At 40.8% G+C, this 23,297-nt stretch overlaps 1 protein-coding gene across 1 annotated transcript in view; it reads left to right on the plus strand.

Annotated features, from left to right (window-relative positions):
- The window catches only part of PTPRM (protein tyrosine phosphatase receptor type M), a 712,816-nt gene that overhangs the window by 657,075 nt on the left and 32,444 nt on the right, over positions 1 to 23,297 (plus strand). Inside the window, exon 23 of the mRNA XM_081802550.1 lies at positions 18,216 to 18,313. Within this exon, the coding sequence (XP_081658676.1) occupies positions 18,216 to 18,313 (98 nt within the window). The remainder of the gene's footprint in view (positions 1 to 18,215; positions 18,314 to 23,297) is intronic.

A 23,297-nucleotide genomic window follows, 5' to 3' on the forward strand; every position in this document is an offset into this window, starting at 1 on the left:
GCGGGAAAAAATATACAATGGGAAAAAGACAGTCTCTTCAATAAATGGTGCTGGGAAAATTGGACAGCCACATGCAGAAGAATGAAACTCAACCATTCTCTAACACCACTCACAAGGATAAACAAAATGGTTGAAAGACCTAAATGTGAGACAGGAATCCATCAAAATCCTAGAGGAGAACATAGGCAGTAACCTCTTCGACATCAGCCACAGCAACTTCTTTCAAGATATATCTCCAAAGGCTAGTGAAGCAAAAGCAAAAATGAACTTTTGGGACTTCATCAAGATAAAAAGCTTCTGCACAGCTAAGGAAACAGTCAACAAAACAAAGAAGCAACCCACAGAATGATGGGAGAAGATATTTGCAAATGACACTACAGACAAAGCTCTGATTTCCAAGATCTATAAAGAACTTCTCAAACTCAACACCCAAAAAACAAATGATCAAGTCAAAAAATGGGCAGAAGATATGAACTGACACTTCTCCAAAGAAGACATACAAATGGCTAACAGACATGAAAAAATGTTCATCATCATTAGCCATCAGGGAAATTCAAATCAAAACCACATTGAGATACCACCTTACACCAGTTAGAAAAGCAAAAATTGACAAGGCAAAAAACAACAAATGTTGGAGAGGTTGTGGAGAAAGGGGAATCCTCTTACACTATTGGTGGGAATGCAAGTTGGTACAGCCACTATGGAAAACAGTGTGGAGGTGCCTCTGAAAATTAAAAATAGAGCTACCCTATGACCCAGCAATTGCCTACTGGGTATTTACCCCCAAGACACAGACGTAGTGAAAAGAAGGGCCATATGCACCCCAATGTTCATAGCAGCAATGTCCACAATAGCCAAACTGTGGAAAGAGCAAAGATGCCCTTCAACAGATGAATGGATAAAGAAGATGTGGTCCATATATACAATGGACTATTACTCAGCCATCAGAAAGGATGAATACCCAACTTTTACATCAACATGGATGGGACTGGAGGAGATTATGCTAAATGAAATAAGCCAAGCAGAGAAAGTCAATTATCATATGGTTTCACTTATTTGTGGAACATAAGGAATAGCATGAAAGGATATTAGGAGAAGGAAGGGAAAAATGAAGGGGGGGAAATCAGAAGGGGAGACGAACCATGAGAGACTATGGACTCCGAGAAGCAAACTGAGGGTTTTAGAGGGGAGGGGGGTGGGAGTATGGGTTAGCCCGGTGATGGGTATTAAGGAGGGCATGTACTACATGGAGCAGTGGTTGTTATACGCAAACAATGAATCATGGAAGACTACATCAAAAACTAATGATGTGTTTTATGGTGAATAACATAATAAAATAAAATAAAATTTAAAAGAAATAATCTAAGTTGCATACAACTAAAATATGTCTTCTAATATTAAATATAGTGTCAAAATGGTTGATTTTTAAGTGTGTTCCTTCTCATGTAATAAAAAATGATAAATATATTTTCTTCCTATATTCATAGTTTTGCTTGATATAATACACTTCTTTTTGAAACTTAGCATTTTTATTTGTCCATTGATTCGGTAAATATTAAGTGCCTATTAAGTGCTAGACTTTCTGGTATAACTAATTTTCTATCCTCTGACGAATTTGGGTATTACTCGTCTCATTTCATAAATATAGGAAAGAAGGCTCCGGGGAGCAGCAGGGGTGGAAAACAGAACTAACATGTAGTTGAGGGCTGGCAGTGTGCCCAAAAGGTTCTGGATGCTTTTCCTCCTTTCCATGTCAAATGCTGCCTGATACCATGTGATTCTCACCCTGGATAAGAGGCTCAGAGTTTATGCTCTTTCTCCTGGACTGAAGCTTGCCCCTCAAAATCTAATCCCTTCCTTCTAAGTTATGATCTTCCTTTACCCAAAAAAAGCAAATTTTCTATGATACAGTCATATCTGAAAATACCTCTTAATTAAAATGGTCTCAGATGTCCTGAAATATGACACTAAGATTCCAGAGTCTCCCTCTTCCCCAGCGGGTCTCTGGGCACCTGTTTGAGACCCACTAGTCCAGGGAGCGAACACTGATGGTCACAGAAAGAGACTCTATGTGGCAGCAAGATCAAGGCTGAGGTCAGAATTCCAGTGGGGTAGCCAGGCCTGTCAAATTAGCACAATCTCCCCAAAAATAAATGATAAAATGAGTGTCAAGGCACCTATCCTCAAGAAGATTAAAATGTGTGGATTTTAACAATCTGAAGATAGAACATCTTTTGTTCACAGAGACTCTGGATGCTCAGTGTCATATTTCTGGATGCCCATCACACTGGGACTGATAAGAAAACCAGTTACCAGATAGCCATTTACCATGAGAAATATCACTGTCCGTCAGGCAGAACCGCCCTCCTCCTGGCAAGCACATTCTGCATTGCAGGCCAGCTAAAGAGGAAGATGCCTGGGCAGAAGTTTGTGTCATGTCCTGGCATCAGAGGAACATCCACAGAGTTCATTTATTAATTCAAAAGGTACATAACCACTGCCTGGTGGAGCACTGACACGAAGCAGATGCCCAGTGAGAAACCAAGAATGAGTGAGTGAGGGAAGGAATAAATAAATGAATGAATTGGGAGTTACTGTGTGCCAGACACCAGTTAGACAGTAGAACATTCCAACCAAGCAAAGCTTCTACTCACCTGGGTAGATTTGGGGATCAGTGATCTCCAATTTCTGTGACCATGTCTTTTCGGAGTACCAGCTGATCAACTCCCGATTCTTATTAACACTTTTTCTTCCAAAGTGCCAGCCAGTCAAGGCACTGCTTTTGGAGATAATCCATCCTGTTAAACAACTTAGCTTATCTCTGCCCTGATCCTACCTGTGCATATCCCCCTCCCATATACACTGGATATAATCAGTTTTATTTGTCCATAATTATTATTTATTGATAATTTGAAAAGAGAAAAAGAGAAGCCTGAAAATAAACGTCCTCCAGAGACCTTGAGCTAGGAGCACACTTTTAACATGAAAATAACAAAAATGTGGGGAGTGAAGGTTTCTAGCAGAAACACCTCCCAGTCGTCAACTACTGCACTATGGTTGAAACTTTGCTATAGTGACTTCCTTCTGTTTGCTGTCGATCTGGTTTTCTTCTCCATGTCTTCCACATACTCCATGCAGTATGATTATTTTTCTTAAGGATTTTTCAGAAAGATAAATGTGGTTTATATTTTCCTAGCTCCACATTCTACCTCTGGCCTCTGAAGCAGTGAATAATGGTGCTTAGAATAGGTACACTTAACCCTCCTCAGCAAGTCACACTTGGAGCAGAGACTTGTCAGTGTCGATGCAAGTTCTACACACTCTGAAGAAGCTTTTGTCTCCTGCATACTGGCCTCCAGATGGAGATGAACCCTTGAAATTATTTCTCGGTAGAATTGAGAGAAAAAAAAGTTTTAATGAAGAGCTAAACCTTTAGTAAACAACTTTTGTTTTTATTCCTTCAACTACCAGTGTGTACAAGTACAGTAGCTGTCATCGTTCTTCCCAGCTAAGTGGCCGCCATATTGCCAATCAGTTGTAGACTGTGTTTGGAGTTGCTTATTGTATCATCTTTGAGGTTGATTTAAAAGAGTCTCCGGGTAAAGTGGTCTCTAGTTTTCAGACTTAAATAGGGAGGCTTTGAGGAGATGTCATTTATACCCAGGCAAACAGTGACCCTTCATGAGGTATGCATTCCATATGCCCATGGCCAAGCTCTCCATGGAGGACCCACTGCATGTTACTCTCCCTGCACAGTTTTCCAAAGAAGAATGAACAATTGCAATTAACAGCTTCTCCACAAACTGCCTTTGAAGCCATAATTTTTCTTCACCAGATTAATTTCAGCAGACTGGCCAATTAGCCAAAAGGTCAGATCACAAACATTTCTCACCCTATGCTCTTAATACACCTACTCATTACTAGTGAGAACATTTAAAGACAGGTTGCAAATTAAAAGATAAAACCAAAAATAGATTGCAGTAGGTGGCATCCACGTATATTGTTATAGATGCCATGGTGGAAACATGTCCCTTGAGTAATGGAACCTAAATCAACACAGAATAATTGGAAGACAAACAATGCTGCTGTCAAGCAGGCATCCAGTTTTAAATTGTTCCAGATGCTTTTTGAGTCTATTAGAATAATTTACCAGTGTTCCTCATTTGAAGTAGAAAATTCTGGAATCTTTTCAAGCTGGTAGAAACTTTAAAAGTCTTGAAGTCCAGCTCCCCTGTTTTGTCATTGAAACAGTTGGAACTTAAAGCACAAATCGCTTTAAGTGACTTTCATCCATATAAGTTCAAGTGAGTCATGCATACAAAAGTATTTGTAAACTGTTTGGATTAACATTCATGAATATTTGCAGAGATTGCATGCAGTGTTCAACTTTGGAGAAACCGAATGTTTCCAGTCTCCTGAGGGGCCTTTTGTCCAATCAAGGAAAAATATGAGGTCATGTCTTTCTTCCAGGTTCAGCCCTTTGAAAAGATAGAGCTGGAGCTGAGTACCCAGAGCCACAGGCCCCAGTGCTGGCTTCTGGGACCTCCGGCATCATGGGCCCTTTCAAAGCAAATTGCTCTCAGACCCAGTTCATCCAAAACTGAACAAATATTTCTGTGAACGTACCGTCTGTCTGTCTCAGACAGGGTTGAAAATTCAGCACTGACCTCAGGAACTACATAGTGCTGGTGTATATATAAACAGCCAGTACTAAGTTCTGGTTTTGCGGTAAGACCAGATCTGGGAACTACTTTAGGCTATTTGTCTCCCTCGCCCGTACTCCATAGCAGGTGGAAAAGTGAGACCCAGTGCAGAACTGGAGCCATTTTCCTGATCAAGGTTCCTTGATCACACACCGACACAGTTTTGAACAAGTTTGCAGCAGACAATTTAGGAAGTTTCTGGCCATTGCAAGTTACTTTTGTGCCTTGCCTTCTTACTCAAAAGGATGCTTCTGGAAATTTTCTGATGCAATGCCCCACGCTGCCATTGAAAATTTGAGATTGCCTACACTGTGCGATGTCTAGGGAATCAACTTATCTCTCTTTTATTCATTAGATTTATTCTCTTTTTTCTTAAGTAAAAGCAGATCCCACTTGCATACTGAGAAAGGCTTAATTAAAGAATACAGAGACTAATGAAAGCTTTTATTTCTCTGGCAGTGGCCCCTGAAGCATGTGAATATAGGTTTTTCCCTTTGCTTTATTTCTCCTGACAGAAGGCAGCCAGATCCTTTGGGTCACCAAACCCCTCCATTCTGAAGGCTGCCTTTCTTCTTTTTTTCTCCTTGATTGCCTTCTCTCTGGTCCCCTCTTTACAGCATGAACAAGTACTCAAGATGAGTTTATGAGGGTTCTCTTTAGAGACAGGCCTGATGAATGCTCTGTGACTCAGCCAGCAAGAGGCTTTTATGGTGTGAACATCTGTCATGTGCCTCCCTTCTGAGGCTACAAACACTTTCTCGTGTGTCTCTTCCCAGCTCTTTAGGCAATATTGCCATACAACCCTTCCCAGGGATCAAGAACCAAAGGTCCCTCCGGGAGCGGGGCCTCTGTCTCTGCAGGGGAGAGCAGATTATTGCCACACGCTGCCTACCAACCCTTTCTTTCTTTTCTCTGTAAGAGTTTCTCTTTGGAGGCCTAATCTTTACCCCTGTCACTCAAATCTGATTTGTCTGCCTTTATCATTCAGCTTTCCACATCAGGAATAATAGCAGCCTTTGCCTTCCCATTCACAGTGGTACCACTGCACGCTGAAAATGTTTATGTAACTGCCAGGGAGGCCTGATTCTAGAGGAGGGCTGAATATAGTCCACAAAGAGCAAAATCCAAATAAGGTTCATTTAGGTAGATGGGATTTTGAGAAATGCTTTGAAACATTTCAGTTCCAAGCGCAGGTCATGCTAAGGATCACCCCATTGCTGGTTTTATTCACACATACTGCTATGCTTATGCAACATTGCCATGATCAAATCTTTGAAACGGGGGTCCCCAAATTCTTTCCATATACAAAATTCTTTTTTATGTCAGTTGCTAGGATAAGACTTTTCCCTCCAAGTGGCAATAGAGAAGAGAGGCTAATGAGAGTGGATTCCAGAGTTAGACTGTCTAGGCTCAGATACCAGCTCTGCAAGCAGCTGCTCAATAAATATGAGCTGTGATTCTTATTATCATCATGTGGATTCCAAAAGACACACTTTCAGTAACACATAGGCAGTTCAGGCTTTAATGCAGGTATAGTGTATACCCATACAGTTTTCATAAAAATTAATAATTCTACACCTGTTCATGCTTCCTTCCAGAAGGATGTATCAAAGGGAACCACTTATTTTTTCACCAATATCTTGCATCCTTCTCAAAGTGCAAAGATTATCATCATTTTGAAACAAAGGACAGACATGGGTTGGAAAGACAATAAGCTATATCATAAGCTTGGAGAAACGTATTTTCCTTCTGCTTTTGAAGTCTTGCAGAAATTGAGCAGCTCTGATAGCAGCAAAGGACACCAGTCTTGGTGTTCTGAAGGCTTCCCTGAAGCACACATAGAGTCAGATCACATGGAACTGAAAACCACTAATTCCAAAGGCCAGACAAGTTTTTGCACAACAGGCTTTGTCCAAACCAATTTCTGAGATAAGAATACACAAGAATATTTTAGAGAGGAGCTTTGGAAGGCTAAGAAACCACTGGATAACAAATGGGGCTGAGAAATGATCTTGTGGAAAAGAGAATAATAATGACAGAGGAGCAGTGGGGGGAATAAAGGGAAAGGTGTGTGCTCTTGAGCTTCTTCTTCAACCTGTCTGTGTTGGGTGGGGCTAGTTAGGCAGGCACCATCTTCTGCTTGGCTAGTGGTTGACCAGATGCCTAAAAGTGGTCAGTTATAATCTGCACCAAAGAGATAATAGGCAGTGTAGAGCTGAGCCAAAAGGAATTCCTGCAGACCACTTCTGAGATCCATTTCACCCAGCAGAGTCCCAGGAAATGCAGGTGTCCCCCAAGCACTGTGTGTCAGCTGAGGAAAAGGACCGCGGAAATAGTTAATCAGTGCACAATGAATTTAAAGAATTATTGTTCTTTTTAAAATTATATAACAGTATCATGGTTGTGTTCTTTAAAAAATATGGAGATAGCCAGTGAAATATTTACATGCAGGCAAGAAAACATAGACACTTTACTTGTGAGTAATCATGCCCATGGCTTTGAGTGAAGGTGACTCCTACCCTGACCCACCCCCAAAGCCTCACTACTCACACAGGGGAAAGCAAATAGGATATTAAAATTTTGACCAATAATTTATTAACAAGTTTCCAAAACAAATTTCCTGGCAACACAATCAGACTACCTTATTCTACTTTTGTATGACACATAGAAAGAGTTTTTTCTAAGTTTTCTTAACAGTTAAAACATTTAAGGGGCGCCTGGGTGGCTCAGTTGGTTAAGCGACTGCCTTCAGCTCAGGTCATGATCCTGGAGTCCCAGGATCGAGTCCCGCATCGGGCTCCCTGTTCAGCAGGGAGTCTGCTTCTCCCTCTGACCCTCCCCCCTCTCATGCTCTCTCTGTCTCATTCTCTCCCTCAAATAAATAAATAAAAAATCTTTAAAAAAAAACAGTTAAAACATTTATATCATTTTCAAAAACTTTATTTTTTTTAAAGATTTTGTTTATTTATTTGACAGATAAATTTATTTGAAGATTTCCAAGGGTGATCTTACAGATTTTTATTTTTAAATGCTAGTTAATTTTAAAACACATGGAGCTTTTGTTTAAGGAAAAAAAACTTCTAAAAATATTATGACAAACTTAGGTCTCAAAGCTACTGTTTTCATTTATTTTCTTGTTTAACAGTCTTAAAATTCCTGGTAGGGGAAAGGAAAAAATACTCAGAATACTTGATTCATTTTGTTTCCACTTTACTTTTTTTAAAAATGTGCTTCTTTATTTTTGCTGTGACTTGAGACATAGTTAAGAGTGGTGTGGAAATGCAGGAAGTTTATCCTAGCAAAGATAAATTAGGGAAAACCACAATAAAAACAATGAAGGTATATAAAAATTTACAATAGAAAAGAAAGGAATTATAATAATGACTAATCAAGTAGGATGAACTCACATTGGAACTAAGATACTAGACAATATGAATATGAAAAATGGGAAAGGAGAGATTAGAATTTTAAAATACCAAGTGCCTTATATTTCTTAGGCGGAAAATGGGTAGTGATTAAATATATCTTTATTAAGACATAGCAAAGAGTACTGTTATTCTTTATCATTTTTGTTTTTAAATATTTTATAACTATTTTAATTGAATAAATGAATAAGATGAAAGACACATTATTAACCAAAACAGAGATAATGTTTAAAGGGTTATGACTCATGCGATAGACAGAGGCTTCCCTGGGCTATTTTAGAATCTGCGTGCAGCCTGTCCATCCATTAGTGTTTGTTTTGTACCAATTTTCTCTTAATTAAATATGATATGACCTTTTGGTGTCCAATCAGGATTGCATATGTTCTAGTAATGCACCTGGAAACCAACATTCCATGAAACTAATCATCTAGGGAGAGCCACGAATATTTGCACAGTGTTGGCACACTTTCTTATTTCAGTCTCAAAGGACAATTTTAGGGAATGGTATGAGTGAACTGTAAACATCAATATGTGGATTATGTGTTTGAGGGGAAATGTTACTAATGGATATGGCAGGAAGTACATGCCTGGTTTTCGGTTATAAGAACACACACCTGTGAGCCAATTTAGAATAAAAGGGGTAATTGGCAAGTAGCTGCTCACCTGAGTGGGCCAGGCAAAGGGAAAAGACTTGCAGCGGGAAAGTTGACTCCCAGGTAAGAAGGGGTTTATCTTTGTGTGCGAACCACTGAAATTATTAGCTGAAAACACTATTTAATGTCATTATTTTAGTCATCGCTTTTGACTCTGCTTCTAAAAAGGTGTATTTTATTATAGCTCCAGTGCCTATTTTCTCTTTTACTGTCACTAAATGAAAATTCCAGTAGACTGCTGAACATTCTGAACCCTGTAATTCTGGACGTAGAGCTATCCTTAGAAATCCTATTTTAACATGCTACTAGTTATATTTTTGAATTTAAGTTAAATAAAGTATTCCCAAGTTTTCCCCATCATAGAACAATCCTCAGTGTTTGCTTCTGATTCCTTAGTTGATTTGTATTGTTTCTTTTAAATGGTAATTTCGGGGGTGGGGGGTAAGGATATTCTTAGCAATTCAGGAAAATGAGCAAATCACATGTCATGCACCTAGCCATCTCAACTTTGGTTTCCACATTCCACAGCTGAAACCAAAAATTATTCATAAAAATTCCATGATTTTAACATAAGTAGCCTCAGGGAAGAGCAAACGCACCTATCAAATAAGTGTTGTTAAGGATTTTTAATGCAGAAGCCGACTATTTTCTGGGTCACCATTATCACTTTTGTGACACACATGAGGCAGATACAGTCCATAAAACATGGTGGCATATTTTACCTTTTACATTTCACTACTGCACAAATGAAAAGCTACTAAATGTAAAATTATAATTGTGCTATGGAACAATCATATTGAGAAATCATATAAGTTTTGTAATAAAAACTTATTCAGAAACCACTGAAGGGATATCTAATGCTCTGAATGTTGAATAACTGACTTCATAATACTTATTCTAGATTATTGCCAGCAGTAACAATAACAATAATGGATCAAAAATTTAGGACCCTTTTATTTACGAGCAAGAGCTTTAAAATAAATGCATAAATCCTAGGCTGATCTTTTTCCACATCCAACTTCTACCTTCACTCGTCTTCAGTCCTAATGGAGTGAACTGGTTGCTGTAGGACTTGACCAAGCCCAAGCCAGGCCAGTGCCCAGAGCAAGGACTCCTAGGTTTTCTGCAGCTACTTTGCCCGTAGGGTCCCCGCCCCTTCCGTCTGTACTTCCACCGTTCAGTGTGTACCCCACACCACGCACAGCCACCCCTCCCGCACCCAGGACCAGTCACGTCACAGCTGGAGGACTGACGTTCACGAACAAGCCCCACCCCTGCCCAGTCTGCCAAGGCCATTCTGAAATCTAAAAAGTACAGCTGGATTGTCCTGGGTTGCAATCCCAGCTTCAAGGGCATTTATTCTCCTAAACCTATCTCTCATCTTAAAGTGGAAATTTACACAGTCGCGATGGTAAATACAGAAAGCACACCTAGCCCGAGGAGCTCATCATCGTGCCTCAGTTCATTGTTCACCATCCTTGTCATCTCCCTTCCCGGGTCCCCTTTCCAGCCCAGGGCCCTCGCTTGGCTCCTTCGCACTAGGGACAGCAAGAATCCTGCTCAGTTTCATCCAAAACTCCCTCCAAGGGCAGCCTCAGTCTCCCCAGTCTGATTCAAATGTGAGCCTCTGCGCTAGGTAACCTTGAGTGTGCCAGCTGTGTGAGGCCACCCAGAGGGCTGTCACTCTGCCCACCGCTGCTCTGACCTTCGCACCCCCATACTCCGTGTGCTGCTCAAGAGGAATCACCACCTGGAGCCATGCTGCCACTATCTTTAGGACTCCAGACATTTCCACACTGCCTGGACATTTCCACTTCTGGTCTCTGCCAGCCACCTGCATGCCCAGGGAGCCATCCTTGGAACATTTTAACATTTTTTAATATATCTAGAGTAAAATAGTCAAAAATTGTTCCTCTCATTAATCAATATAGAGCATCATCTATTTACTCTTTTTTACTCTTCATATATTCAACATATTCCTGTTTCTTGGGAGTTTTTGTTCAATAAATGAAATAGGTCCCTCCACCATAGACACACATCCGTCTACATCCTGCAGGAGAGCTCAGCGGCTCCCTCTGGACTTGGCCTTTTGGTAGCTAGACTCAGCTTTCCAGTCCACTGAGCCCACTTGTGAAAAGGAGATAGACAATATTAAAATATTTTCTAAGATAAAATGAGGATTGATATAATTAGAATAAATATTTTATGATATGTGATAAATATATTTTAACTACGGATTGAAGCATGTCTAACCTGAAAGAAAACACATGAAACTTTCAGCCACGGGTTTCATCCAGAAAAATTTGGTGGTCCAGCAAAACATTCCACTTGGATTTAAAAGAATAGGCATTACCAGGGGCACCTGGGTGGTTCAGTCGGTAAAGTGTCCGATTCTTGGTTTCGGCTCAGGTCATGATCTCAGGGTTGTGAGATGGAGCCCTGAGTCAGGCTCTGTGCTCAGCATGGAGCCTGCTTAAGATTCTCTCTCTCCCTCTCTCTCTGCCCTTCCTCCCCCTCTAAGAAAAAATAAATAAATAAACATTACTAGCCTCTACTGCTTCAAGTGTTCTGAATTCAGAGCATCCCAACATGAACCAAAATACCCCAGTCTCTAATATGATCAAGCACAGGTTTGAATGGCATTATGTAAGAAATAAAATGTTCCTATTATTTAAAAAAATATCCCCATTTCTAACATCAGATTTTACCCATAATAGAAATACGTTTCAGACAAGGAAGGCAAGAAGCCCAGTATATTTTCAGAGCCAATATTTCAGTCGATTGCTTTGTTTCAGACCTGTAGGTTGTATACGTGAGCAGTGCCCCATCGTAGTATTTGAAATGGGTGAGGGTTTTGTTAAGTGCGAGAAAGACCACTGTGCATAGGGGCTCCTTCTCAGGGAGATCAGTTTTGGTAGCATCCACGTAGAGTTATATATCTAGAAATGAATCCTTTTAAAACTAGTCATGTGCCCCATGGAAAATCTCGGTGTGTCTCCAGAGGTGCGCATAGCTGAGTTTGAAGTTCAAGTATCTTAGGATACTTACTTCCTTTAAATGAAAGGATGATATGTTCTTGACTTATCTCTACCTTATACAAGTACAAGCTTCTTGAAAGTAGGGGCTATGTTTCTATCACTCACCTTGGCATCCCTTCTATACCTTGAGGAGTGCCTGGCACAGAGCAGGCTGAATGCTCACCTATAGATACAGGCTGCACACTCAAATTCCCACCAGGGGCCAGCAAGGGGGTATGAATGAGGGAAGCAAGCTAGGTATAAGACCACTGGGCACAGAGAAACTGTAACCTAAATGGGCAGGTCCACATTCACAGACCACCAAGGAAGACGTGCATTAAAAACATTGGCATCACAACTGACTGTAAATGTTTGAAGAAACAGGGAGCCATGGCTCAGTCTCAGAACACCCGCCTGACAGGGTGACCTTCAGTGGGCCAAGCTGAGACAACAGGACTTGCAGGCTTGAACTGACACCTTTGTAGGAGAAGGATGATAGCAATTGGAGGAGGGCGTCTGCTGTGGAAATGCTCCTGAGTGGGGGCAGCTCAGGACGTAGGAGAGGTTGGGGTGGTGGAGAAAGAGACTGGGACTGGCCATGCTCAAGAAGTTGGATTTGATTCTGTGGCATCGGGACCCATGGGAGGTTTAAAGGCAGGAATCAACCTGGTAGAAAAAAGAAAAAACACGTTTGAAGAGGTAGTTTCAGGTGGTTGACATGGGTTTTCTTCTATTATCTTCTTGCCAAGATTGTGATGACTGCACACACACACACACACACCTGTCAGCTAGAACCCTTCTGAGGTGCTTTTGACATTGGCACGGAGGCAGTGTCACACGGTGGGATAGACCTCAAAGGTCAGCTCGACAACCCACTAGTCGTGTGCCTTTCAACAATGTGCCTGACTTCCTCAGCCTCCCCTCCTCTCAGTAAAATGGGGGAGAACCATAGCACCAATTACATAGGATTGCAATTTTTTAACTGAATGAGATAAGACATAAAATACTTCACATGAGACCTGGGCAATAGCAAGTGCCCCAAAGAAGTTAGGTATTATTCTATTTACGATGGATCGCAATTTGAATGTGTACTACCTTTCTTCCCTTCAAAAAACTCTTAATATGCCATCATGAGCTTAAGGACCTTGACCTCTTGGGCGGTGCTAGGTAACACAGAAAACACAATGTAGAGAAATTAGAATGTGAAAAGAAGAGATACAAGTCTTCTATCAAGATTTGAAATGATGATTTTTAATATCTCTCACTTCCCACGAACTAGAGAACTCATCTGAACACAATGGAGCCCATCCTTGAGCGGCTTTCACTTATGCTTTTCATTGCCTTTCATTTTTTTTAATTGCGCTCTAGTCCTCCCTGACCTTTTTGTTGTTGCTGTTCCTTCCAGGCTTGGTGGTGGTCAGAATGGCCCCCACGTACATTTTCTTCTCAGCAGAGGTCCGTGTAAGCCAACTATTGTGAGGGAAATGGAATGTATTATTGGCCTGATATTGAAATTTCAAGACCTTACCTTTCAGATGCTTTAGTCCCACGAGGGGACGACTGCTGAGAATCACCTTCTTGCCTATTGTACAAACATCTGTAAGGCACAGCCACAGCCTGCAGAAATCAGACAGCGGGGCTGTGGGTCACCGCAGCTGTGGGTCACCACAGCTGTGGGTCACCACTGTTGGTCCCTGGAGCGAGGGAGGTTTTTCAGAGTCCATTGTCTGTTGTTGTAGATTCCTTGTCTTGGGAGTCGTTTGTCCAGCCTGGGAGCGATCCCCAGTGACCTACTACTGTCCTCATGGTAAGGGCGTTTGCCACACCAGCTTTTGGGAGACAGACATCAGAGGCAGAGGAATACTGATCCTCCACTGATGTTCCCCCCAAATCTTAGCCCTGTGAGGGCGTGGGTGCCAGGGTAACTGCCTTGTGTCCCGGGCATGCATTTGTAGGCTTCTGGTGGCCAGGGTCTCTCAGACCCCCACCAGGAGCTGCCAAAATCAAAGGGAGTGGCCCTTGGGATCAGCAAAGCCTACCCCGCCCCGGCCTCTGGCATGCTTTTTGATTTTGTTAGAAGACATAGATCTCTGAGTCAGAATGTATCCGTGTCTCAGGAAATAATTTGAAATATATTATTCAGTATAATTTGACTAATTTCAAAGAGAAAAGAAAAACAGGATTGACCAATGTTGCCTTAAAAACCTTGAATTGGGGTGCCTTCCTTTTTCCTTTTTCCCCCCTCCAAAAAGAACAAAAACAAGAAACAAGATTTGAATGAGCATTCATGAAAATATCTTGAATCATTAGCCAAGAAGACTCTCTAGTGCCCGCCCCCGATCAGTTTTATTGGTGAACTCCCACCGTGACCAGGTCAGGGAGATGGTTACGTGGTGTGTCACCAAGGGCTGCTCTCAAATACTGACGGTGCACTTACCCCATGGCGGGAGGGGAGAAGAGATGAGGAAGACCAAAGCAAAACCGCATCAGGGGTGTTGGGGACTCGGGACCTTCACATTGCATGGTTTGTTTGTTTTTTTTCTTTCTGGGATCTGCTTAGAATAATCTTTGTATTCAAGTTCATTTTCAGATCTTAACCCAAGCTGTCTTAGTTCTTCTGGATACCTGTCCTGATTTTAGTATTGAATAGAACAATGACCTAATTCATTTTTCTATCCCAATCTTTTTTTTTTTTTTTTGGTCTAACTTTTCTATTCTAATCGGGTTATTTTTTTAGTCTATTCCAATCTTTTTTTACATCAGCAGGTAAGAAAATCATCAAGACTACCATTTATATCAACCAAGTGAGCCACTAAAGCTTATAAATGCCCTTTGTTTTAAAGATAACCCATATGTAGTTATGTAAACATTAAAAACAACAACAACAACAACCTTATCACCTTAACTGCCTCAGCCCCTTGGTGAGGTGGTATAGCCATGTTCCCAGATGACATTCTATGTGTGAAGTTCCTTCTAAATCAGAGAGAAATGGGATTCCTTGATTCAAATCGCTGGTATACAAAGTTAGACTCATCAGTAGATTCAAAGCAATCATTACATTACATCTCCATATGAGACCACCTGATAGGTTGGAAAATGGCACCAAATGTTCCTGATGCTGTGGATCTGCAGTTCTCCACCAGGAGAGAAATGAAAACACACCCAGACCTAACCTCACCCCAGGCCAATTAAATCAGTCTTTTGGGTTAGGATCTCAGAATTTTTTTTAATTTTATTTATTTAAAGTCCGTTAATTAACATTAGTGTATCATTAGTTTCAGATGTGTAGAGTTCAGTGATTCATCAATCTCGTATAATACACAGTGCTCATTACATCACGTGCCCTCCTTAATGCCCATCACCCAGTTTCCCATCTCCCCACCCTCCTCCTCTCCAGCAACCTTTTTGTTTCCTAGAGTTAAGAGTCTCTTATGGTTTGTCTCCCTCTATGATTTCATCTTATTTTATCTTTCCCTCCCTTCCCCTATGACCCTCTGTTTTGTTTCTTAAATTCCACATACAAGTGAAATCATACAGTATTTGTCTTTCTCTGACTGACTTATTTCGCTTAGCATATGCAAGCTGGTGCAGCCACTCTGGAAAAGAGTATGGAGGTTCCTCAAAGTTAAAAATAGAGCTGCCCTATGACCCAGCAATTGCACTATTAGATATTTACCCAAAGGATACAAACATAGTGATTCAAAGGGGCACCTGCACCCCAATGTTTATAGCAGCACTATCAACAATAGCCAGAATATGGAAAGAGCCCAGATGTCCATTAACAGACGAATGGATAAAGAAGATGTGGTATATATATATATATATATATATACACAAAGGAATATTACTCAGCCATCAAAAAGAATGTCATCTTGCCATTTGCAATGATGTGGGTGGAACTAGGGGATCTAAGAACTTTTTAAAAGCTGCACACATATGCAGCCAGAGTTGAGAACCATGGTCCTCAGTAGAGAACAGTTACTGGAGGCCAGGACTGTATTCTGGTTACCTAGGGAAATGGGCTGAGTTGAGATACAAAGCGTTGAGTCTGGGAAACAGAGGAGTGATTTGCTTAGTGGTTGGTAGCAGTTCCATCACAGCATTCTGAGGCCTGCATGATTATCACTCTCATTCTGAAGAGACCCTTGAAAAAGATGCCCCCCCACTTTCAATGAATTGGAAAGGAGTAAAACCGATGTGCTTTCCAGCTTCTACAGATAATCTCCAAAACATCAGTCGAGGAGGGGATTCGTGCATATATGATATATTAATATTATTTAATATTTAGATACATTTTAATAATAAATAATACAGTTTATACATATGTATACAGACTGATTCATTTATTCATTGAGCTCCTGCCATGTCCCAGGTAAACACACTAAGGAAATTGTAAACCATAACAGCCATGTTTCCCTCCAGGGGGAACTGGAATGAAGTAATCACAAGGGAATCTAAAGCTAAGAAAGGGTAAGTGAGCTGCACTTGGGAACTTGCCCTGAGCCTGGAATATCTCTGGGGTGACTCATCTCGGGCACTGAAGAGAGAGAGAGTTTTTCTTCTGTAGGCACACGCCTTCCATGATGCTGGAGTATCTGATTCATCCACTATAACCATTGTCATCAGAACTGTTTCTGGAACTTTCAGAGTAGGTGGCACAGGCCTGTGTATCTAGTGAAGGAAGCAGAAAGTATCTGGGCTACCCCTTTGTTTGGAGGGTATGCTGGGAAGACTATCTGTTTACACAAAGATAGACTCGGGGTATTTTTTTTTTCTTGTGAATAAGTGACAAGCTGTGAATGTTCCTTTCCATGAGCTAGAAAGGTAGTAATAGAGAAGATCCAATGTTTACTTGTCCCCTCTGTAACCTTAGATTGAAGTCATTGAAATCTTCAGCCCATACATCAAGAGAATGGCACACACATGCCAAGGGACATGGGCTGAAATGGCAGGCACAGCTTTGTGAGAGGTGGCGTGCATGGTCCTATAAAGGGATGAGCCTCAGAGACATCAGGAGGTGGAGTCAGTTTTCACGGGAAAGGTGAGTGTGTAGTCAGAGCAGCGAGGAGGAATGACAGAAGCTTGTGTTGTGGACAGATGGGAAGGAGGTTTTGATGGCAAAGCAGGAGAAGAAAAATTACACAAGAACCAGCTGATAATTGGTCAAGATGAATGGAAGGTGATTGAAGGGGGCCCCCAGGTGTGCCACCATTGCTCAGTGTCCAAACCTTAGCCAAGGAAGGACCATTCATAAATATCTTTAAACACACCTTGCCTTTGTTCTAATGCTCTGCTATTTATAAAATGCCTGAGTATGCGTTAACTCCATGGACCCTCAAAATAACCCTGAGAGGTGTATTGAAATCAGTATGTAGATAAAGAACGATGATGACACTGAAGCTCACGGTGGCTAACTTGTCCAAAATCACACAGCCAGTTAAAAGACAGAGGCAAATCTCAAATCCAAATATTTGAGCTTCAAATACAGTAATCTGCAATGTCAAGATCCTATGGTACGATTGGGTCCTGGTCCCAGCATGTGCCTGAACATTTGTATGATTCCACACATATCATGGGACTCTCATGCCTTTGAAGTTATACTCCTCTCATTTCCTTGCATTTCTGCTTGTCTTATAAAGATTTATACTGTGATGCTTACACCCTCAAATATGCATGAGCATAAGGTAGAGATTAGGGTTTTTACAAATCTGGATTCAAAGAAATTTTATATTCCAACTTCCTGTACCTGCTAGTGCCTATAGAAATGACATTTTATAATGCCTGTCTCCCCTTTTTCTTCCCAGTCCATAAGAAAGAGTTTTTGAATACTCAGATGCCAAGAGCTGAGCCCAAGATGCTGATCATGTTCAGTGACAGGAAGTACAACTGCTTAAAAGTCTAACTTCTCTCTCACTTTTGGAAGTCAGGTGGAAAAAAAAAGGATTACTCTGACAGCACAGAATAAGAAAAAGATAGAAACAAGAAAAGGCCATTTTTCCTATAGAGGCTCATTTCATTCTTTCTGCCATTTCCCTGGGATATCTGCCAGTTGTTAGCAGGAAGAGTAATGTTACCCACTTTTTAAAAATTTCACTCTTGAGTATTATGGAGATAAATAGCTAAATGATGGAGAAATAACTTTCTTTCACAGCAGTAGTTTAAGAGGGGTAGAAAGAGCTCAAATGCAAATACGTTTGATGACATGAGAAAATTCAACCATGAATGAAAAATTCAGTATTTCTATAGGTGCTGTTTGAGAAAGAGTCCCCATTTGCATCAACACTAGAAAGGAGAGCCAAGTCCATCTATAAGAGTGAGGGGACTGCCTGTGGATATTAGTCAGTTTACTTGCAAGCCCCGGAAATTTTCCAGTTGCAAACTTATAAAAAAAAAGGCCTATGTTCCATTTTGCTGCAGGACCAATGCAAGAGACCATCTATGACTTCTGGAGGATGGTGTGGCACGAAAACACCGCAAGCATCATAATGGTCACCAACCTCGTGGAAGTGGGAAGGGTAAGTCGGCTCTCCACATACACCGCCACGTGTTCCTTGCTCAGCTGGTAACATGAAGTAAGGCAAGAATAGGCTTTTGAAGTATCATGTGTACTCCAGAAATCATGAACTACTGCACTGCCTCCTATCGCTTGCTGCACTTGCTTATAAATTATCAGTAAACATAGACTGAATTGCTTTCATTTGTTGCGATAGCAACAGACAGGAAAGGCACTCAAGATTTAAAAGCAGTTGTTATCTGGCTATATTGAGCACACAAAAACACCTCTAAGCACGAACACTTGTTGTTGGGTGTCAAAACTCAATGGGTGCTGCATTAGACACGACTGCATTCTAACTCGGGAAAATTGACTCTAAAAACAGTGTACAGCACTGGGTGCAATCATTAGCAGGGCATTCCCGCATCTCCTCTTGCTTACTTTTTCCTTTCCTGGTCCTCTGTTTCTTAACCTGTAAAACAGAGATCATCATCTGCGCCCAAAGTCTTGTACTACTTTGTCTGGAGGAACTGGTAATGAGAGCTATTTTTGTTTAACCAGGAAATGCTTCCATAGTTATGACCTCGGTAGTGGTGGGATTATTTCCAAAGTGAAATTTAAAAATGAGAAAATACACAGGGTGCAGTTGCTTTGTTTTATAGTAGCGTCCATAGCTCTGTTCCACTCAAGAACCCTTTACTTCTTAGAGAAGGTTGACCTTCTGAGATTGACCCTCAGCAGCAAGGGAAGCCTGGAGATTAAGCCTAGAAGTGAAACATGGGGGCAGACGCCATCCAGGGGTTGTTCCTTAAGATTCTCAGTCAGCCTTAAAAAATGAGGAAATCCTGCCATTTACAACAATGGGGATGAACCTGGAGGACATCATGTTAAGTGAAATAAGCCAGTCACAAAATACATGATTCTACTTACATGAATTATCCAAAATAGTCACATTCATAGAAGCAGAGGATACCGTGGTGGTTGCCAAGGGCTGGGAGGAGGGAGAAATGTGGAGTTGATGTTCAGTGGGTACAAAGTTTCAGTTACACTAGATGAGTAAGTTCTGGAGATCTGCTGGGGAAAATAGTGCTTATATAGTTAACAGTATGGTTTTGTGCACCTACTTTGTTAGGAGGGTACATTTCATATTGAGTGTTCTTACAAAAATGAAACAACAAAGGGACACAGGAAACTTGGGGAGGCATTGGATATGTCTGTTACCTTGATTATAGTGATGCCATCAGGATGTACACATATGTCAAAACTCACCAAGTTATACCCATGAAGCATTGTATGTTGTAATTGTATATCAATTATACTTCAATAAAGCTCTTTCCAAAAAAGGATTTTCAGAAGTATCAGGAGATGCAACTCAAGAAGAGAGACATTTAGAAGTGGGAGATACTTAGAATGCTAGCAAAAATAGCAAACTAAATAATCTGAAAACCCTCGTCCTACGAACATCTAGAAATTCTAGATAAAATATAAATATGTGTTTTCATATGTTTGTATGTAATATATGTATAAATCACGTGTAAATGTAAATATATATGTTAAAAATGTTTAGCTTAGCTCTCAAAAAAGGAAACTACTAGAAACCAGAAGAATGAGGACCAGACAGAGAGTGGACACAGCCACTATTCTCTGGAGGCTGGGTGGGGAGGGTCAGTCTTGGAGGGAGTGGGGGGCGGGCCTCAACCTTCACAATCATGGATCTTGGGTTTTACAGCCCACTGAGAACAGGAGATAATGTCTTAGGCCTGTGCAGGACTAGGAATTTGAACTGAGGCTGCCACAAAAGGTAGACACTCAGAGAAAGGACTGTCCAGGGGAAGGTGGAGGGAGGCAGAAGGAGGAAAGCCAGCCAGGCACCAGAACCGGGAAGTAAAAAGGAGGTAGATCAGTCTTCACTGAGGATCTGGGTGAGAAAGCACTTCCACCAACGCATGGGTCAAAGTAAAATGCCCTGATATAAATCAGAACATAGTTCGAACCATGAATAAAGAAGTATCAGAGAGTAAACTTATAGGGTGCAAATAAAATAGTACCTAAAAGGATGTATATGTTTTAAATGTTGTTAGAAAAGGAGAGAGACTAAGCATCTAATTCAAGAAGATATGTGAAGAACAGAGTACAACTAAAGAAAAGAGGACATAATAAATAGAAGAGCAGATAATTATTAAGTAAAAAGCAAAGAAACAATAATAAAAAATCAACAGAATCAAAAAGGCTTTGTGAAAAGATTCATGAACTAGACAGACATCTGGCAATCTGAAGTAAAAAATAGAAAGCCAAAAGCTCTTGATATTTGGAATAGGATAAAGATTCTTTTATCCTAATAGATAATATAGTAACTAACAATAAATTTGAAATTGACATAAGTTAGGTAAGTTTCTTAACAAATATGATTTTCCAACACTTACTCAAAAATAAACAGAAATTCTGAACAGACATTAATTTAAAAGTGAATTATGGTTAAAAACTGACCCATGGAAAAGCACCAGTCCCAAATGTATTTACAGGTGTGTTCTACTAAATATTTCAAGGAATGGAGAATCTGGATCTTATAAAAATTATTTGAAGAGAAGAGATAAAGCAAGACTGCTCCCCCACTTTATTTTAGGAGACTAGTATAACCTTGACATCAAAACCAGACAAGGACATAGGAAAATAGAAAATTATAAGTCCCACAGATTGGGAAGAGAGAAACAGACCAACAGGTCAAAATAGCCCAGATGTTGATTATGGCCATATGTGGAGAAAGCATGAGCTTCGCAATCAGTTGAGTTGGGACATTTGGTTATTCATGTGGACAAAAAAGAAAAAATCATAAAACATCCAAAAATGAATACCAAATAAAGCTTTAAATTAAGCTTTAAAACTTAAGTTAACTATAAATTAAGCTTTAAAACTTTTAGAAGAGGGGCACCTGGGTGGCTCAGTCGTTAACATCTGCCTTTGGCTCGGGTCATGATCGAGCCCTGCATCGGGCTCCCTGCTCCACAGGAAGCCTGCTTCTCCCTCTCCCCCACTCCCCAAGCTTGTGTTCCCTCTCTCGCTGTCTCTCTCTCTGTCAAAAAATAAATAAAATCTTTTAAAAAAATAAAAATAAAATAAAACTTTTAGAAGAAAATATAAAGGAAAATATTTATGACCTTTTTTTTTTAACGAATGTTTCAAAGATACCAAAGGTTCAACGTTCTAAGGAAAGAACGGGGACATCTGACCTTATATTAATATGGAAAACTTTCTGTACGATAAAGGATATAATGTGATAAGACAATGGGATAGATACCAGGAGACCAATACGTGAAGTATAAAAACTTACAAAGCAATATTTTATGTCCCGAAAGTACAAAAACTGATTCTTGACTTTCAGTTCCCTCTGCTGGAACACAGAGCAGGGGAGCTGGCTTAGAGACTGGGGTGGCAGGTGCTCACTGGATACCTGGCCTAGAAGGGGCCACCCAACCCCTCTGCCACCCACCTCTCACCTGGGCAGTGGGGATGTCATGGCACCTGCTTCATAGGGTTCTTGTAAACATTAAGTGAATTTCTATGCGTCAGGTGGTTACAGAAATTCCCAGCCCATTCTGAGGACTTTGTAAATATAGGTATTAGTGTCACCCTTACCTTTCCACCAACAAACCTAAGACCTACAGTGATGTCTATAGTTATCTTTTTCATCCCATTCTTTTGCTGTGAAAGCAGTAATGACTCCTGAAAAATAAGTGTTCCACACCACCAGAATTTTTGGTCTCTGCCTTCTGGCACTCAGTAACTGCCCAATGAAATGAATGAAGGAGATTTCCTCCAACTCAGTGTCAGAGAGCAATTAGCCTATGCTAGGTTAACATGGAAGAGCTAGGCTAAAGAAGATCTCTGTTTTCGTGTACGTGGGTTTCTTTCCCCGAAATGTATGTTTGGTGGATTCTGAATCCTGCGTTCATTTCACAAATACCTGCTGACTGCCTGTGGACGATAAGGAGAGAGAGAACTGGAAACTGCTGGCACGGTGCCTTATTTTCGCCGTGACCATACTCCTTAAAAGTTATTCACCACCTCAAATTGCACATATTTGCATTTGCATTTTGAGTCACCTGGCTTTGGAAAAAGAAAAAATAAAGGCCATGCGGTGGTGGTCTGTTCCTTCCATCAGGAACTTAGACCCACCCCATATAGGATAGTCACTTTTGGTTCTTGGGATGGAAACTATTCCTTCGGACAAGTAACCATGGAAATCCCAGCTTTTAAAAGTATGCAGGGGAGGGGCGCCTGAGTTGCTCAGTTGGTTACGCGTCTGCCTTCAGCTCGGGTCATGATCCCAGGGCCCTGGGATCGAGCCCCACGTCAGGCTCACTGCTCGGCGGAGAGCCTGCTTCTCCCTCTCCCTCTGCCTGCCACTCTATCTGTGCTCTCTATCTCTCTGTCAGATAAATAAATAAAATCTTTATAAAAAAAAAGTATGCAGGGGATGGAGCACTGGGTGTTATGCACAAACAATGAATCATGGAACACCACATCTAAAACTAATGATGTAATGTATGGTGATTAACATAACAATAAAAAAATTTTTTTAAAAAGTATGCAGGGGAGAGGATGACTAGGTTTCAGGGTTAACCATAAATGAAAGCACATAGGCTTAAAGGAACTCAATAATTTTAGGTCTGGTAAGCTTATTAAAAAAAAATCCTTCCGAATCCTTACCAGGTTTGTGGGAATGTGGTCAGCTCTGAAGAATGCTCACCTCGTTACCCGTCAGCTCCATGGATGGGTCCGCCTTCAATTAGTAATGAATTTAATGGCATCTGTCCTTGAAATGCCTGGCATGATTTGGGTGTTTTGACAAGAGGTCACATTCCCTCCAGGAAAATGCACTACCCTTTTCCCAAGCTACTTCCCATTGTTAATCCCGCACATTTGTTTAGAGATTACTTCCCCATTTTCCATGCTTAAAAACAGCAAGAACAAACTGCCGAAAAAATCAAAATGACATGGTTTTTAAG

The sequence above is a fragment of the Leptonychotes weddellii genome, chromosome 13 (assembly GCF_054177405.1).
Source record: "Leptonychotes weddellii isolate Sample4059 chromosome 13, ASM5417740v2, whole genome shotgun sequence".
NCBI classification, from domain to species: Eukaryota; Metazoa; Chordata; class Mammalia; order Carnivora; family Phocidae; genus Leptonychotes; species Leptonychotes weddellii.